This window comes from Mytilus galloprovincialis, chromosome 2, assembly GCF_965363235.1.
Source record: "Mytilus galloprovincialis chromosome 2, xbMytGall1.hap1.1, whole genome shotgun sequence".
In the NCBI taxonomy this organism is placed as follows: Eukaryota; Metazoa; Mollusca; class Bivalvia; order Mytilida; family Mytilidae; genus Mytilus; species Mytilus galloprovincialis.
Window position 1 is genome coordinate 38,187,847 of NC_134839.1, and position 19,895 is coordinate 38,207,741.

The 19,895-nt window shown below is 40.3% G+C and overlaps 1 protein-coding gene across 1 annotated transcript in view; it reads left to right on the forward strand.

Annotated features, from left to right (window-relative positions):
* LOC143062027 (uncharacterized) overlaps positions 1–19,895 on the forward strand; it is an 86,064-nt gene that overhangs the window by 37,337 nt on the left and 28,832 nt on the right. The window contains exons 7-11 of the mRNA XM_076233879.1: positions 1,818–10,763; positions 10,979–11,103; positions 12,197–12,523; positions 17,622–17,823; positions 18,420–18,676. Of these exons, the coding sequence (XP_076089994.1) occupies positions 1,818–10,763; positions 10,979–11,103; positions 12,197–12,523; positions 17,622–17,823; positions 18,420–18,676 (9,857 nt within the window). The remainder of the gene's footprint in view (positions 1–1,817; positions 10,764–10,978; positions 11,104–12,196; positions 12,524–17,621; positions 17,824–18,419; positions 18,677–19,895) is intronic.

Consider the following 19,895-nt stretch of genomic DNA (forward strand, 5'->3'; position numbering starts at 1 on the left):
TTTCCCCCCATTTTCACGGTCCATTAAACGTAGAAAATGATAGTGCGGATGGGGCATCCGTGTACTGGGGACACATTCTTGTTTATTTTGTTTTTATTAAAAAACATTTTTTACATTTTATGTGTTTTTACTTGCAAACTTTTATTTCTCCCAGGGTGAACAAGGGTGTGGTGTTATATACACCGGGGTACATGTAGTTACCTGATCATATTGCAGAATTTATGCTGCATATGAAATGATATCATTTAACAGGGATATTGCTCAATTTTTTTTCAGTTTAAATTAAGGTTTGATAAGTTTCCAATATTGTATACTATAACTGCTTTATTTAAAACTATACTCAAAAGAGGGACGAAAGATACCAGAGATTTTATATTGAATATAATTGTATGCATCTTGGAAAACGTTTCCAAATTTCTGGCTACACTCTTTTTCTTTTATTAAATTAATTGCATAATATATTTTATCACCAAAAAAGAGTATTTCAGATATCAAATTAAAAATTGATTTTGAACCCCTTCATGTATCTATATGTAACCTTTAAAAAAATATATCAATAAACTGCAAAATATACTAATTTCTTTTTTATAATCTACATTCATAATATTTTCAGTACAAAATTATATATCTGCATCTAAATGTTTTGAATTTTGTCCAACATATTAGCTGTAAGATTAAGGAAATACTGTTAAATTAAAAATAACTAATGTGATCATTTTGAGATCTAAATATAAACGATTATATATGGACTAATAAAAAATATATTTAACTTGCGATCACCTATACAAAATGTAGTTGCGAGTAAGATGTCTTTTTTGTAAGACTTTTAGTATAAGTGTACAATGTGTACTGTACAACAATTATATATGTGTAAAATGACCATTTAAAAGTATATTATGTATCTAAGTGTTATATGTATATGTAAAAGAGGGACGAAAGATACCAGAGGGACAGTCAAACTCGTAAATCGAAAATAAACTGACAACACCTGGCTAAAATGAAAAGACAAACAGACAAACAAAAGAACACATGGCACAACATAGAAAACTAACGAATAAGCAACACGAACCCCACCAAAAACTAGGGGTGATCTCAGGTGCTCCGGAAGGGTAAGCAGATCCTGCTCCACATGTGGCACCAGTAGTGTTGCTTATGCTATAACAAATCCGGTAAATATTCTCATTCAGTAGTTCACATTCATGAAAGGGAAGTAGTTTATATAAAAAAGACTTAAACAAAGAGGTAAAATTTATCACATCTATGACACCACAGTTGACATGTTTGTACGATGATTTCAACATTGTATCATTTTTTTTCTTTTATTGATAAAGTTAACATAATTCTCTGATTGTTCCAATCCACAGTCTTCATCGTACCATGTTCATTGTGTTTCACTACACAAAGTGATTCATCCTTGAAAAAAACCTGACATAACAGATTTAAAGTTCTAGAAACAAGAAAATCTCGTTAATGTGGTACCTAACACTACAGGGAGATAACTCTGTCAAATCAGCTAAATGTTTTAATCACGTTGTAATGTTAAGGAAATATCTCAATGATTAAAATGAGTGTTTGTCAAACTGCTATATATCCAACCATTTTTTTCAAGAAAGTGATTGGTTCAAGTTTTTTTCAAAGGGTCAAAGAGAATATTTTGTCAATATTTTTTTGAAAATTAAAAGAGCCAAATTAATTTTAGTCCAGGTTTTGGGTACAATTTTAAGATAAAGTTAAAAATATCTCAATCATGACTTCAGGAGTAGTATGATATAAATTGGATGTTCTGCAAAATGTAACATAACTGTATTCTTTTTTAGCTACAACTTTGCCGTTGACAGTCACTACATCGCCAGGGACATACACCGAAGGTACAGCCGTCAGTCAGTCTACTGATAATACACTGTCCACCAACGAAGAAACACCTGTCTCAAACACTAAGGCTGCAGTTACTACATCACAAGAGACAAGCACAGAGGGTACCACTGTCTCTCAAACTACTGATACTACGAAGTCTACCACCGAAGTTACCACAATCTTTTCGACTACCGGTACAACAGCTGAGACAACGACTGGCACAGCTGCAGTCACTACATCGCAAGAGACAAGCACTGAGGGTACCACTGTCTCTCAAACTAATGGCACAACAGCAGAGACAACCACTATTACAGCCGCAGCTACGACATCACAAGTGACCGCTACCGAAGGCACAACTGTCTCTCAGTCTACCGATACTACGAAGTCTACCACAGAAGGTACAAAAATCTCTTCGACTACAGGTACAACAGCTGAGACAACGACTGGCACAGCTGAAGTCACTACATCGCAAGCGACAAGCACTGAGGGTACCACTGTCTCTCAAACTACTGGCACGACAGCAGAGACAACCACTATCACAGCCGCAGCTACGACGTCACAAGTGACCGTCACCGAAGGCACAACTGTCTCTCAGACTACTGATACTTTGCTGTCAACCACCGAAGGTACCACAATCTCTTCGACTACGGGTACAACAGCTGAGACAACGACTGGCACAGCTGCAGTCACTTCATCACAGGAGACAAGCACTGAGGGTACCAGTGCCTCTCAAACTACTGGCAGAACAGCAGAGACAACCACTATCACAGCCGCAGCTTCAACATCACAAGTGACCGACACCGAAGGTACAACTGTCTCTCAGACTACTGGTACTTTACTGTCAACCCTCGAAGGTACCACAATCTCTTCGACTACCGGTACAACAGCTGAGACAACGACTGGTACAGCTGCAGTAACTACATCGCAAGAGACAAGCACTGAGGGTACCACTGCCTCTCAAACTACTGGCAGAACAACAGAGACAACCACTATCACAGCCGCAGATACAACATCACAAGTGACTGACACCGAAGGCACAACTGTCTCTCAGACTACTGATACTTTACTGTCAACCACCGAAGGTACCACAATCTCTTCGACTACGGGTACAACAGCTGAGACAACGACTGGCACAGCTGCAGTCACTACATCACAGGAGACAAGCACTGAGGGTACCAGTGCCTCTCAAACTACTGACAGAACATCGGAGACAACCACTATCACAGCCGCAGCTTCAACATCACAAATGACCGACACCGAAGGTACAACTGTCTCTCAGACTACTGATACTTTACTGTCAACCATCGAAGGTACCACAATCTCTTCGACTACCGGTACAACAGCTGAGACAACGACTGGCACAGCTGCAGTAACTACATCGCAAGAGACAAGCACTGAGGGTACCACTGCCTCTCAAACTACTGGCAGAACAACAGAGACAACCACTATCACAGCCGCAGCTACAACATCACAAGTGACTGACACCGAAGGCACAACTGTCTCTCAGACTACTGATACTTTACTGTCAACCACCGAAGGTACCACAATATCGTCGACTACGGGTACAACAGCTGAGAAAACGACTGGCACAACTGCAGTCACTACATCACAGGAGACAAGTACTGAGGGTACCAGTGCCTCTCAAACTACTGACAGAACATTAGAGACAACTACTATCACAGCCGCAGCTTCAACATCACAAGTGACCGACACCGAAGGTACAACTGACTCTCAGACTACTGATACTTTACTGTCAACCACCGAAGGTACCACAATCTCTTCGACTACCGGTACAACAGCTGAGACAACGACTGGTACAGCTGCAGTCACTACACCACAAGAGACAAGCACTGAGGGTACCACTGCCTTTCAAACTACTGGCAGAACAGCAGAGACAACCACTATTACAGCCGCAGCTACGACATCACAAGTGACCGCTACCGAAGGCACAACTGTCTCTCAGTCTACCGATACTACGAAGTCTACCACAGAAGGTACAACAATCTCTTCGACTACAGGTACAACAGCTGAGACAACGACTGGCACAGCTGCAGTCACTACATCGCAAGCGACAAGCACTGAGGGTACCACTGTCTCTCAAACTACTGGCACAACAGCAGAGACAACCACTATCACAGCCGCAGCTACGACGTCACAAGTGACCGTCACCGAAGGCACAACTGTCTCTCAGACTACTGATACTTTGCTGTCAACCACCGAAGGTACCACAATCTCTTCGACTACGGGTACAACAGCTGAGACAACGACTGGCACAGCTGCAGTCACTACATCACAAGAGACAAGTACTGAGGGTACCACTGTCTCTCAAACTACTGGCACAACAGCAGAGACTAGCACTATTACAGCCGCAGCTACGACATCACAAGTGACCGACACAGAAGGCACATCTGTCTCTCAATCTACCGATACTACGAAGTCTACCTCCGAAGGTACCACAATCTCTTCGACTACCGGTACAACAGCTGAAACAACGACTGGCACAGCTGCATTAACTACATCGCAAGAGACAAGCACTGAGGGTACCACTGTCTCTCAAACTACTGACACAACAGCAGAGACAACCACTATTACAGCCGCAGCTACGACATCACAAGTGACCGATACCGAAATCACAACTGTCTCTCAGTCTACCGATACTACGAAGTCTACCAAAGAAGGTACCACAATCTCTTCAACTACCGGTACAACAGCTGAGACAACGACTGGTACAGCCGCAGTCACTACATCGCAAGAGACAAGCACTGAGGGTACCACTGCCTCTCAAACTACTGGCAGAACAACAGAGACAACCACTATCACAGCCGCAGCTACAACATCACAAGTGACTGACACCGAAGGCACAACTGTCTCTCAGACTACTGATACTTTACTGTCAACCACCGAAGGTACCACAATCTCTTCGACTACGGGTACAACAGCTGAGACAACGACTGGCACAGCTGCAGTCACTTCATCACAGGAGACAAGCACTGAGGGTACCAGTGCCTCTCAAACTACTGGCAGAACAGCAGAGACAACCACTATCACAGCCGCAGCTTCAACATCACAAGTGACCGACACCGAAGGTACAACTGTCTCTCAGACTACTGGTACTTTACTGTCAACCATCGAAGGTACCACAATCTCTTCGACTACCGGTACAACAGCTGAGACAACGACTGGTACAGCTGCAGTAACTACATCGCAAGAGACAAGCACTGAGGGTACCACTGCCTCTCAAACTACTGGCAGAACAACAGAGACAACCACTATCACAGCCGCAGCTACAACATCACAAGTGACTGACACCGAAGGCACAACTGTCTCTCAGACTACTGATACTTTACTGTCAACCACCGAAGGTACCACAATCTCTTCGACTACCGGTACAACAGCTGAGACAACGACTGGCACAGCTGCAGTCACTACATCACAGGAGACAAGCACTGAGGGTACCACTGCCTCTCAAACTACTGGCAGAACATCGGAGACAACCACTATCACAGCCGCAGCTTCAACATCACAAATGACCGACACCGAAGGTACAACTGTCTCTCAGACTACTGATACTTTACTGTCAACCATCGAAGGTACCACAATCTCTTCGACTACCGGTACAACAGCTGAGACAACGACTGGCACAGCTGCAGTAACTACATCGCAAGAGACAAGCACTGAGGGTACCACTGCCTCTCAAACTACTGGCAGAACAACAGAGACAACCACTATCACAGCCGCAGCTACAACATCACAAGTGACTGACACCGAAGGCACAACTGTCTCTCAGACTACTGATACTTTACTGTCAACCACCGAAGGTACCACAATATCGTCGACTACGGGTACAACAGCTGAGAAAACGACTGGCACAACTGCAGTCACTACATCACAGGAGACAAGTACTGAGGGTACCAGTGCCTCTCAAACTACTGACAGAACATTAGAGACAACCACTATCACAGCCGCAGCTTCAACATCACAAGTGACCGACACCGAAGGTACAACTGACTCTCAGACTACTGATACTTTACTGTCAACCACCGAAGGTACCACAATCTCTTCGACTACGGGTACAACAGCTGAGACAACGACTGGCACAGCTGCAGTCACTACATCACAGGAGACAAGCACTGAGGGTACCACTGCCTCTCAAACTACTGGCAGAACATCGGAGACAACCACTATCACAGCCGCAGCTTCAACATTACAAATGACCGACACCGAAGGTACAACTGTCTCTCAGACTACTGATACTTTACTGTCAACCATCGAAGGTACCACAATCTCTTCGACTACCGGTACAACAGCTGAGAAAAGAACTGACACAACTGCAGTCACTACATCACAGGAGACAAGTACTGAGGGTACCAGTGCCTCTCAAACTACTGACAGAACAGCAGAGACAACCACTATCACAGCCGCAGCTTCAACATCACAAGTGACCGACACCGAAGGTACAACTGACTCTCAGACTACTGATACTTTACTGTCAACTACCGAAGGTACCACAATCTCTTCGACTACCGGTACAACAGCTGAGACAACGACTGGTACAGCTGCAGTCACTACACCACAAGAGACAAGCACTGAGGGTACCACTGCCTCTCAAACTACTGGCAGAACAACAGAGACAACCACTATCACAGCCGCAGCTACAACATCACAAGTGACTGACACCGAAGGCACAACTGTCTCTCAGACTACTGATACTTTACTGTCAACCACCGAGGGTACCACAATCTCTTCGACTACGGGAACAACAGCTGAGACAACGACTGGCACAACTGCAGTCACTACATCACAGGAGACAAGTACTGAGGGTACCACTGCCTCTCAAACTACTGCCAGAACATTAGAGACAACCACTATCACAGCCGCAGCTACAACATCACAAGTGACTGACACCGAAGGCACAACTGTCTCTCAGACTACTGATACTTTACTGTCAACCACCGAAGGTACCACAATCTCTTCGACTACGGGTACAACAGCTGAGACAACGACTGGCACAGCTGCAGTCACTACATCACAGGAGACAAGCACTGAGGGTACCACTGCCTCTCAAACTACTGGCAGAACATCGGAGACAACCACTATCACAGCCGCAGCTTCAACATCACAAATGACCGACACCGAAGGTACAACTGTCTCTCAGACTACTGATACTTTACTGTCAACCATCGAAGGTACCACAATCTCTTCGACTACCGGTACAACAGCTGAGACAACGACTGGCACAGCTGCAGTAACTACATCGCAAGAGACAAGCACTGAGGGTACCACTGCCTCTCAAACTACTGGCAGAACAACAGAGACAACCACTATCACAGCCGCAGCTACAACATCACAAGTGACTGACACCGAAGGCACAACTGTCTCTCAGACTACTGATACTTTACTGTCAACCACCGAAGGTACCACAATATCGTCGACTACGGGTACAACAGCTGAGAAAACGACTGGCACAACTGCAGTCACTACATCACAGGAGACAAGTACTGAGGGTACCAGTGCCTCTCAAACTACTGACAGAACATTAGAGACAACCACTATCACAGCCGCAGCTTCAACATCACAAGTGACCGACACCGAAGGTACAACTGACTCTCAGACTACTGATACTTTACTGTCAACCACCGAAGGTACCACAATCTCTTCGACTACGGGTACAACAGCTGAGACAACGACTGGCACAGCTGCAGTCACTACATCACAGGAGACAAGCACTGAGGGTACCACTGCCTCTCAAACTACTGGCAGAACATCGGAGACAACCACTATCACAGCCGCAGCTTCAACATTACAAATGACCGACACCGAAGGTACAACTGTCTCTCAGACTACTGATACTTTACTGTCAACCATCGAAGGTACCACAATCTCTTCGACTACCGGTACAACAGCTGAGAAAAGAACTGACACAACTGCAGTCACTACATCACAGGAGACAAGTACTGAGGGTACCAGTGCCTCTCAAACTACTGACAGAACAGCAGAGACAACCACTATCACAGCCGCAGCTTCAACATCACAAGTGACCGACACCGAAGGTACAACTGACTCTCAGACTACTGATACTTTACTGTCAACTACCGAAGGTACCACAATCTCTTCGACTACCGGTACAACAGCTGAGACAACGACTGGTACAGCTGCAGTCACTACACCACAAGAGACAAGCACTGAGGGTACCACTGCCTCTCAAACTACTGGCAGAACAACAGAGACAACCACTATCACAGCCGCAGCTACAACATCACAAGTGACTGACACCGAAGGCACAACTGTCTCTCAGACTACTGATACTTTACTGTCAACCACCGAGGGTACCACAATCTCTTCGACTACGGGAACAACAGCTGAGACAACGACTGGCACAACTGCAGTCACTACATCACAGGAGACAAGTACTGAGGGTACCACTGCCTCTCAAACTACTGCCAGAACATTAGAGACAACCACTATCACAGCCGCAGCTACAACATCACAAGTGACTGACACCGAAGGCACAACTGTCTCTCAGACTACTGATACTTTACTGTCAACCACCGAAGGTACCACAATCTCTTCGCCTACGGGTACAACAGCTGAGAAAACGACTGGCACAGCTGCAGTCACTACATCACAGGAGACAAGCACTGAAGGTACCAGTGCCTCTCAAACTACTGGCAGAACAGCAGAGACAACCACTATCACAGCCGCAGCTTCAACATCACAAGTGACCGACACCGAAGGTACAACTGTCTCTCAGACTACTGGTACTTTACTGTCAACCATCGAAGGTACCACAATCTCTTCGACTACCGGTACAACATTTGAGACAACGACTGGCACAGCTGCAGTCACTACATCGCAAGAGACAAGCACTGACGGTACCACTGCCTTTCAAACTACTGGCAGAACAACAGAGACAACCACTATCACAGCCGCAGCTACAACATCACAAGTGACTGACACCGAAGGCACAACTGTCTCTCAGACTACTGATACTTTACTGTCAACCACCGAAGGTACCACAATCTCTTCGACTACGGGTACAACAGCTGAGACAACGACTGGCACAGATGCAGTCACTTCATCACAGGAGACAAGCACTGAGGGTACCAGTGCCTCTCAAACTACTGGCAGAACAGCAGAGACAACCACTATCACAGCCGCAGCTACAACATCACAAGTGACTGACACCGAAGGCACAACTATCTCTCAGACTACTGATACTTTACTGTCAACCACCGAAGGTACCACAATCTCTTCGACTACGGGTACAACAGCTGAGACAACGACTGGCACAGATGCAGTCACTTCATCACAGGAGACAAGCACTGAGGGTACCAGTGCCTCTCAAACTACTGGCAGAACAGCAGAGACAACCACTATCACAGCCGCAGCTTCAACATCACAAGTGACCGACACCGAAGGTACAACTGTCTCTCAGACTACTGGTACTTTACTGTCAACCATCGAAGGTACCACAATCTCTTCGACTACCGGTACAACATTTGAGACAACGACTGGCACAGCTGCAGTCACTACATCGCAAGAGACAAGCACTGACGGTACCACTGCCTTTCAAACTACTGGCAGAACAACAGAGACAACCACTATCACAGCCGCAGCTACAACATCACAAGTGACTGACACCGAAGGCACAACTGTCTCTCAGACTACTGATACTTTACTGTCAACAACCGAAGGTACCACAATCTCTTCGACTACGGGTACAACAGCTGAGACAACGACTGGCACAGATGCAGTCACTTCATCACAGGAGACAAGCACTGAGGGTACCAGTGCCTCTCAAACTACTGGCAGAACAGCAGAGACAACCACTATCACAGCCGCAGCTACAACATCACAAGTGACTGACACCGAAGGCACAACTATCTCTCAGACTACTGATACTTTACTGTCAACCACCGAAGGTACCACAATCTCTTCGACTACGGGTACAACAGCTGAGACAACGACTGGCACAGATGCAGTCACTTCATCACAGGAGACAAGCACTGAGGGTACCAGTGCCTCTCAAACTACTGGCAGAACAACAGAGACAACCACTATCACAGCCGCAGCTACAACATCACAAGTGACTGACACCGAAGGCACAACTATCTCTCAGACTACTGATACTTTACTGTCAACCACCGAAGGTACCACAATCTCTTCGACTACGGGTACAACAGCTGAGACAACGACTGGCACAGATGCAGTCACTTCATCACAGGAGACAAGCACTGAGGGTACCAGTGCCTCTCAAACTACTGGCAGAACAGCAGAGACAACCACTATCACAGCCGCAGCTTCAACATCACAAGTGACCGACACCGAAGGTACAACTGTCTCTCAGACTACTGATACTTTACTGTCAACCATCGAAGGTACCACAATCTCTTCGACTACCGGTACAACAGCTGAGACAACGACTGGCACAGCTGCAGTCACTACACCGCAAGAGACAAGCACTGAGGGTACCACTGCCTCTCAAACTACTGGCAGAACAACAGAGACAACCACTATCACAGCCGCAGCTACAACATCACAAGTGACTGACACCGAAGGCACAACTGTCTCTCAGACTACTGGTACTTTACTTTCAACCATCGAAGGTACCACAATCTCTTCGACTACCGGTACAACAGCTAAGACAACGACTGGCACAGCTGCAGTCACTACATCACAGGAGACAAGCACTGAGGGTACCACTGCCTCTCAAACTACTGGCAGAACAACAGAGACAACCACTATCACAGCCGCAGCTTCAACATCACAAGTGACCGACACCGAAAGTACAACTGTCTCTCAGACAAGCATAACATCTAAACCGGCTGGAACTACTTTATCAACAGCTGTGCCTACAACAGGACCACCTGCTACAATACCGACTACCGATTCAACAGCTGTTAGAATAGGTATTGTATCTATCAAATTATAAGCTCTATTTTGTTCTTTTATATAAATTGTGCATTTGTAGTAGGGGTTAATTACGCAGCTAATAAATATACTGCAAATACATGTAATACATACAATTTGACATAAAAAAAAATAATAATAGAAAAATAATAATAATATTATAATAATTTGAAATTTCATTCAAAAATAACATAATAATGATGTATCGTTTTAGATCTGTTGAATTTTGGTGCTTCAGCAGACGACACTAAAGGAGATTTAGGTGATGATGTTGAAGTTGCCAGCATTTACAACCCTGTCGGTTTGACATGCAACTGTGATATATATAATCAGATTTATGTGAGTATCTTCTTTTTAAAATAGAGAATAATATATGTGTTAAGTTGAATGATTGTTATCAGCCTAATGTCATCTTACACGGTGATTGCATTGCGTCTCGTGTGATCATGTGATTCCGTTTTTAACCAAGGATAAATGAAAGAATTTGCGTAGTAGGAACAAATTGCAATTTCACTAAAACAAAAACTAACTATTTTCCAATGCTATTATATAACTTATTTGTTTTTAATAAAATTGAGAATGGCAATGGGGAATGTGTCAAAGAGACAACAACCCGACCATAGAACAGACAACAGCAGATGTATTTTTTTCATATCACTGATGATTGTTAACTTAAAAGAATATCCTGTCAGTATATAGCATTTGCATTTATTGAGTTTGATAATACTTTTAGTTTGAGTGACATATATCATGTTATCGTCTCTGTTAACAATGTTAGTCTATATTGGTCGACCTCTGTCAAATGTTAAAGAAATATTTGCCATGATTTTAATACAAAAATATATATATATATATTGATGAGATTATCAGTAATACATTTCACGAAATGTATGGATATTTAATAGTTGGTATAAATTTCCCGTGATTAAAATTTTAGGATGTTTGATACAAAAATGCAATTTATTTGAGAAACTTTTTTGATATATTTTTTTTAGAAAAACACCGAAATTCAGATTTTTTTTTTTTTTTAAGAAGATATAACTTACCATGGACATTTAATTTTCAACATGTGTTATTGTTAATCTCTATTTTGTGATATAGCAAGAGAACAACCGCTGTCTCTGTTCATATTTTTTTCAAGTGTTTAAGAAGTTATAGTGTTGGTTATTTAAAAAATTAAGACTGAGTTGAAATTTATGTCCATAATATTGCTTTTTCGGTTACAATACTTACATAATAAGAGATACATGCACAACTTTTACCATACTATTGGAAAACTTCATTATGACAAAGCACAAAAATATCCTGAGAATTCTTGAAGAAAGAGTTCCTTTTCTGTGACAAGGGAAATCGTAATCCTAGCCCCGATTTGAAAAATAACGTTCTGCCAGATGTTTATATACATATGTAAACACTGTATTTTTCATTGCAGATTTACTCTAATGGGTACATAACGTTAGATTCGCAATATTCTTCAAACATCCCAAGATCATTCCCTTCAAGCTATACCAGTGGAGTCAAGATGGTGGCACCATTTTGGGCTGACGTCATAACAAATGCATATTCAAATGTATGGTACCATTTTTACAACCAGTTTGATGATACGGACACTTCCACAGCGACCTTTCTAAACAACACCAAAAACTTGTTAACAAAGAATTATCCTAACAGTGATGAGGTTTTAAACTTTGAGCCTAACACAGCATTAAAAGTTACTTGGGAAAATGTCTATCCAAATCCAAGTCAAGGAAACACAGAGGTAAGTTGTCACATGTGGAGCAGGATCTGCTTATCCTTCCAGATCAATTAATATCACCCCAAGTTTTTGTGGGGTTCGTGCTACTTGGTCTATGGTGTGTCTTATGTACTGTTATGTATATGTTGTCTTTTTCTTTTTTATCAATGGCGTTGGTCAGTTAATTTTCGATGTATGAGTTTTAATTTCCCTTTTGTATCTTTCGCCTCTCTTTCGATGCATTGGATTACCCAAATTTGTTATAAATAAGGGAGCTACCATTTGATTTTTATGGGGAGGGGGGCCTAGGATGAAAATTTTTGTCCTGCATTTTTTTTTAGCTGCCGTGTAATCTCTGTCCTGCCTTTTTATTTTTCACTTTGTTCGGTCCTGCCTTTTTTTTTTTAGTTCATCCTGACTTTTTTTTTGCAAGTGTCTCATCCTGACTTTTTTTTTACTCAAAACTCCTGTCCTGTCTATTTTTTTTCAAATTTCATCCTAGCCACACCCCCCCCCCCCCTCTTCCCATAAAAATCAAATGGTAGCTCCCTAAATACAAGTGAAAGTCAACTCAATTTCTGGCATTTCTTTCCATATTGACAATCATCAGGAACCCTCAGAACAAAAACAAAATGTTACAGACAAAAAAGTTGGGTCTGTCTTTTTGTGTTACATATAGTGTGTAGATGTAAGACACGTAAGAGGAAAACCTTAATGTCATTATGAACAGAAATTGTAACGCTTTCAGAAAAAGTCGTTACTAAAATAAAAGGTAATCAGGAATTTAAACTGTAAGCCTTCTGTTTGCTTTAACCTTAGATGAGTCTTCACCATGGACACGAAAGTGACAACAGAAATAAAAAGGCTTTTTTCACCAAAGATTAGGCAAGATGGCTTACTCAAGTGATGACATAATTGAAATGCGTAATTTCAGTCAGACTGTCTTTAAAAAGATATTTTTTAGAAACGTAATCTTGCAAGGTCCTCATGACTATCAGACAGTTTTCACTTGACCTCGACCTCATTTTTATGGATCAATGAACAAGGTTAAGTTTGGGGGGTCAAGTCCATATCTCAGATAGTTTAAGCAATAGGTCTAGTATATTCGGTATGTAAATGGACTGTGAGATGTACATGTCCAACTGTCAGGTGTCATCTGTCCTTGGCCTCATTTTCATGGTTCAGTGGTCAAAGTTTATTTTTGAGTTTTGGTGTTTTTTTATAATACTTTATATTTAGCAATAGGTCGACTATTATTGGTGTGTAACTGAAGAGCATGTTTCTACTCTACAAATTTATATCGAACCCCGGTCGCCTACGTGACAATCAGTGTGTTAACCCACTGAGCCAAAGAACCGATTCCCTTGCTCAGTTGAATAAGACTAGCTTTATATGTTCTACCTGTACTAAGGAGGGGAAGCAAGCCCGCTACACTATTCGCCAACCACAAGAGTCATCATATCTTTATGTATGACTCTAAACAACACAAACCCTAGCTATACTCCAGATAACCATCGTGGATTTTTAGTCGGGCACCAAATGTAACCGGAGAGCATGTTTCTACTCTACAAATTTATATCGTCACCACCGGGTGACCGTGTCGAACCCCGGTCGCCTGCGTGACAGTCAGTGCGTTAACCCACTAAGCCAAAGAATCGATACCCTAGCTCAGTTGATTAAGACAGGCTTTATATGTTCTACCTGTACTAAGGAGGGGAAGCAACCCCGCTACAGGTGTTTGGAAATATTTTATGATCTATATGTCAGTCACTCAGTTGTTATTTGACCTTGACCTCATTTTCACAGTTCATTGCTCAGTGTTAAGTTTTGTGTTTTGGTCTGTTTTTCTTAAACTATCAGCCATGTAAGCAATATGTCAACTATGTTAATTTGTTGTATAGAGAAATGTTAGCTTAATATGTCTGTCCGTCTGCCGCATGATTCATCTGACCTTGAACTTCGATATTTTTTTGGAAGGGGTGTGCCATTTTTGCCTCAAAAAACGTACCCATTTTAATATAACATTCACTGAAATTCAGTACCTATCGTTATATAAATATTAAGAAAGAATGACCTATACTTATATACAATATTTAAAATATGACCCATGCTCATCATCACTCATAATTCATAAATATACCAGCTACCCTTAAGTTTTTATATATGAATTGACATCGTTTGGTGCACATATATTTTATATGATATGTTGATCATAGCCCAAATCAATATACAGTTATCAAACGTAAATTCATTTTAATATAGGATGTCATTAAAATTGTGACCCACATTTTTGGCACATCCCCGTATACCCAATAATAGGAAGTCACCCCCACCCCGTGGCTCGCCCTACCCAAGGACGTATAACTAACATATATACGTAATATACGTCCTTGCCCTACCTAAAAAAGTTTGAAATTATTTCCGGATGTTGATACATATCCGAAATCAAATGTGACTTTCTTTTTATAATATTGAATTAAAACACTTTGATGACATAAATCGAAGCTTTTCGTCAACACAGAATATTTGGCGGGAACGTTTGTTTAAATTTTTGATAAAATTTATCAAGATTAAAATCAGGTATGATGAATCTACAAATGTACCTATTTCCACTTGTCCCGGACAATCGGACAAACGGTAATGTCGAGCCCTGCTCGCCCCACTGGCCAATCGGCCCAACCTATATCGCCACTTTATGAAAAAAATTGCCCTACTCTTGCATATATGTCTAGAAATGTATACTCTTGTTTATTAACTCGCCCCACTTTTGAAAAGTGTAATATCAAACTGAACAATCACTGACAACTCAATTATTAACGAAAAGGGTTTAAACCCCACTGAATAAAGGTCTGCCAACTCGCCCCACTTATAAAAATATCTTGCTTCCTTTAAGTAGGTTAAATTACTAACAGTACGTATCCAGTCATCATGGTGTAGTGGTTGTGTCGTGGCTTGATATATATGCTATTAAAGGTCTTGAGTTCGAATCCCAGCATACATGTATACACTGGATTTTTTCTACGTGAATTTTAATAGAAATGATAGATAGTCTTTTCAGGTGTTCAGATCATTGCACACATGTTGCAGATAGGTATACAATAGATTGCAAGTTTTGTCACTTTAGCAGAAAACTGGTCATCCCACTTTTTAGTAAAGTGCATATATGTTGATGCATATAATACTAGAGATTATAGCAAATATAACTAGAAAATGCCATTCTTCCCTAATTTGCTTTAAATCCAGTGTAAACAACTGATAATAAGAATCTCAATAAGTCAGCTAACTTCATTTTCAACAAACTGATAATTAATCAAACACTCATGGAGACTGATTAACAGCTATAAACTAGCTACAATGTATATGTTTGATGATAATATTTCTACCCATGATTCCATAGTTTTAAAACAAGATTTGGGAGGACCACATATGATGCTTTCCACCATTTCTACTGATTATGGGGGCAACCTAATTGCCTTACTACATGTAAATACATGTTGCACAGCTTGCACACTTTGTCTAGTAATGAACTTCTGATACTTGATATCAAAAGGTTTAGTTGTACCTTTTTCACGTTCGATCTTTTATATCTAGGCGTTATGTATTCAGGTTTAGTTTTCTGTAATTAGTTAATACTTTAGTTTCTTTGTGTATATCTCTTTCATATTCATTTGATAAAATTTACTGTTTGCAATAGCATGAATTGTTCTATATAATAAGAATGTTCTTATCCCGGGCATAAAAACAATGCCGTATTTTGCGAAACCTTTTCAACTTTTGATCTTCAGTGCTGTACAACTTTGTACTTTTTTCACTTTCGATCTTTTATATCTGGGCGTCACTGGTGAGTCTTGTGTGGGCAAGGCGCGTTTTTGGCGTATTGAATTTTAAACCTGATGCTTTTTGTTATCTATTAATCATGTTTTTCTGTGTCTAATATGTTCTCCTATTTATTTGTATTGTAGTCCTGTAATATTATGTTGTCATTTCAATGTTATATTTAACTTTGCCATTAAAGTGCGAGGTTTGGCATGCCTTAAAACCAGGTTCAACCCACCACTTTTATTCCCCTTTAAAAGTGTCCTGTACCAAGTCAGGAAGATGGTCATTGTTATATATTGTTCGTTTCTCTTTGTGTTGCATTTTAACGTTGAGTCGTTTGTGTTTTCTCTTATTTTTGAGATATTGAGATAGGACGTGGCACGGTACTTGTCTATCCCAAATTCATGTATTTGGTTTTCATGTTACATTTGTTATTCTCGTGGTGTTTTGTCTGATGATTGGTCTGTTTCTGTGTGTGTTGCGTTTCGATGTTGTGTCGTTGTTCTCCTCTTATATTTAATGCGTTTCGCTCGGTTTTGGTTTGTTACCCCGATTTTGTTTTTTGTCCATGGATTTATGAGTTTTGAACAGCGGTATACTACTGTTGCCTTTATTTATTGCAAACCTTGTCATGCTTGTTCATACATTAATCAAACTATTGCACATGGCATAGTAAATAGACTGATGTGGCATTAAATACAAAAAAGTTATCTTTGTTTTGGACTCTGCTGGAAAGTTGTCTCATTGGCGATCATACCACATCTTCTTATTTTATAATCTATTATATTATTTTTATGCCCCACCTACGATAGTAGAGGGGCATTATGTTTTCTGGTCTGTGCCTCTGTTTGTCCGTCCATCCGTCTGTGCCTCCGTTCGTCCATATGCTTCAGGTTAAAGTTTTTGGTCAAGGTAGTTTTTGAAGAAGTTGAAGTCCAATCAACTTGAAACTTAGTACACTTGTTCCCCATGATATGATCTTTCTAATTTTAATACCAAATTATAGTTTTGACCTCAATTTCATGGTCCACTGAACATAGAAAATGATAGTGCGAAGTTCAGGTTAAAGTTTTTGGTCAAGGTAGTTTTTGATAAAGTTAAAGTTACATCAACTTGAAACTTATTACACATGTTCCCTATGATATGATCTTTCTAATTTTAATTCCAAATTAAAGTTTTGACCCCAATTTCACGGTCCACTGAACGTAGAAAATGATAGTGCGAGTGGGGCATTCGTGTACTATGGAGAGAAGGAAGAATGAGTCTAATACTGTCTATAACAATTTAAATTTTTTATTCACAGAATGCAACAGTACAGTTATTGGTGGTATCAGATGGAATCAGTACTTACACTGCTTTCATTTATGGAAATATCTATTGGACCACCAATACAGCCAGGTCCATTTCTGCTTCCTGGCAGTGCAGTGAAAATGATGGCTATTACAATCATCCTGCATCATTTGATTTAAATTTCCCAACTGAAATTCTGAGCTCCAGTAACAGCAGTAAGTAAAAGGGTACAATGTACAAATACAAACATAAAACAAAATAACAACAAACAAATATTTTACAAATACATGTATACATTTAGGAAAAGGTAAAACAAAGTACTCATTGAAGATTTTATAAAATTATACTGAGAGTACAGATATTTGTATAATAACAGATCCACTTTAAATTAGAAAGCCAAAATAATGAATTGAATCAGGTTGTTTTATTTTTCGTTTTGAGCCAAAAGAGAGTGAAAAATATGTGATGGGTTCTTTTTGTACAGAGTGTCTGATCATGCTGATGGTTTAAAAAATAAGCCAAATAATATACAAAATGTTGTTGTATGTGACATTGCCAAATTGAAAATGGGAAATAATGCCAAATAGAAATTAGTGTGAAGTATAATTGATATTAAAACAATTAACAGCTGGTGAAATATGGTCGATACATCTGAGCTGAGGTCAAAATGGTCAAGAAGGAAAAATACCAACCAAACCACATATAAATTATCTCAAGGTGGACGCTAAATTTGCAATCTGTACATTGTATATTTATTATGAGGATTTATCTGAAACTTGGATACATAGTTAGTATTTTTTTCTTCCTTTAGAGACATCAATAAATGGCCTATGGATGTATCGGGTAGACACGTGTACTGATACAAGTGTAAACTATGACAAGTTATGTTACGAATGGTTATCAACTGTAGCTCCAACTTATGAAAGTACACTGAATGTGTATGATGAAGTATTGGTAGAATGCCCATGTAACCTGCCACAGGCTGAAAACGATCCACAATACTACCAGGAAACTGGAACATATTGTTTTTATACTCAGTATGCTCCATTTATTGCTGCTGGTGCAAGGGTAAGTAAAATATACTCTAGCAAAAACAAAGTAATTCTATTAAAAAGTCATCTTGGTGGTAAGTTTTCACAGTAAATGTTATGAATTGTTTGTGATTCACTCTGAGAAATCTCTTTCAATAGGTCAACAAGGTCATAAATAGAGTGTCTTACATACATTTTTTTTACACCATAAAAAAAACCCCACTATTTCACATTGGTTCACTCCACACCAACTAGAGTGATTCTTTTAACTGTCACCTTGCTGTTCTACATGACAGTGTTGTAGAAATTCTGCACATATAAGGTTAATGGGTTAATCATGGTTTATTAATTTATCATATAAAAAGTTTCAATTTTATTTAGAAGATGTGGTATAATTGCCAATAAGAAAACTCTGCACCAGTGACCAAATGACATACAAATGTAGACAGGTTACCAAGGACAGGTTAACAACAAAAGGTCACCATACAGCCGTCAGCAATAAGCAAAACCCATTCCACATAGTCAGCTATAAAACGCCCGTTAATGTGAAATGTAAAACAACTCAAACAAAAAACTGATGGCATGATTAATGTAAAAAAAAAACCAACATAACCAATGAACAAAATACAAATATGATATACAGCATCAAACAACAACTACTGAGATACAGGTTCCTTGACTTGAGACAAGTTTGTACATTTTTATATCCTTTTCATATTAAACTTTCCATTGAATTCAAAAATGTGCAGTGCCAGATCAGTTATCAGAATTAGAAAAAAAAAAAAGGATAAAAATATTATGTAATTTTGCACTACAGCATTTGTAACATGATTACAACAAATTTGAACCACATTGATAAAAGTTTTGTAATCATGATGCATGAAGTTGCTTGTGGTCTCATTAATTTGATATTGTTCCAAAGTGAAATTTAAAGCAGATTTTGTACTGAAAGTGTGAAGGGGCATCTTCCTCTGTCTGCACATCATGCACATATTCTTGTTAAAGTCAAATGAAACCTCAAATTAAAAAAAAATCATGCATATGTTTTTTATAACTAAATGGATAGTTTTTGTTGCAGAAAGCTCGACATACGGATAGTGATCCGGCGGCGGCGTTAGCTAACTTCTTAAAAGGTTTAAATTTTAGAAGGTGAAAGACCTGGATGCTTCATACTTTGTATATAGATGCCTCATGTTACGAAGTTTCCGTCAGTCACATGTCCAATGTCCTTGAGCTCATTTTCATGGTTCAGTGAC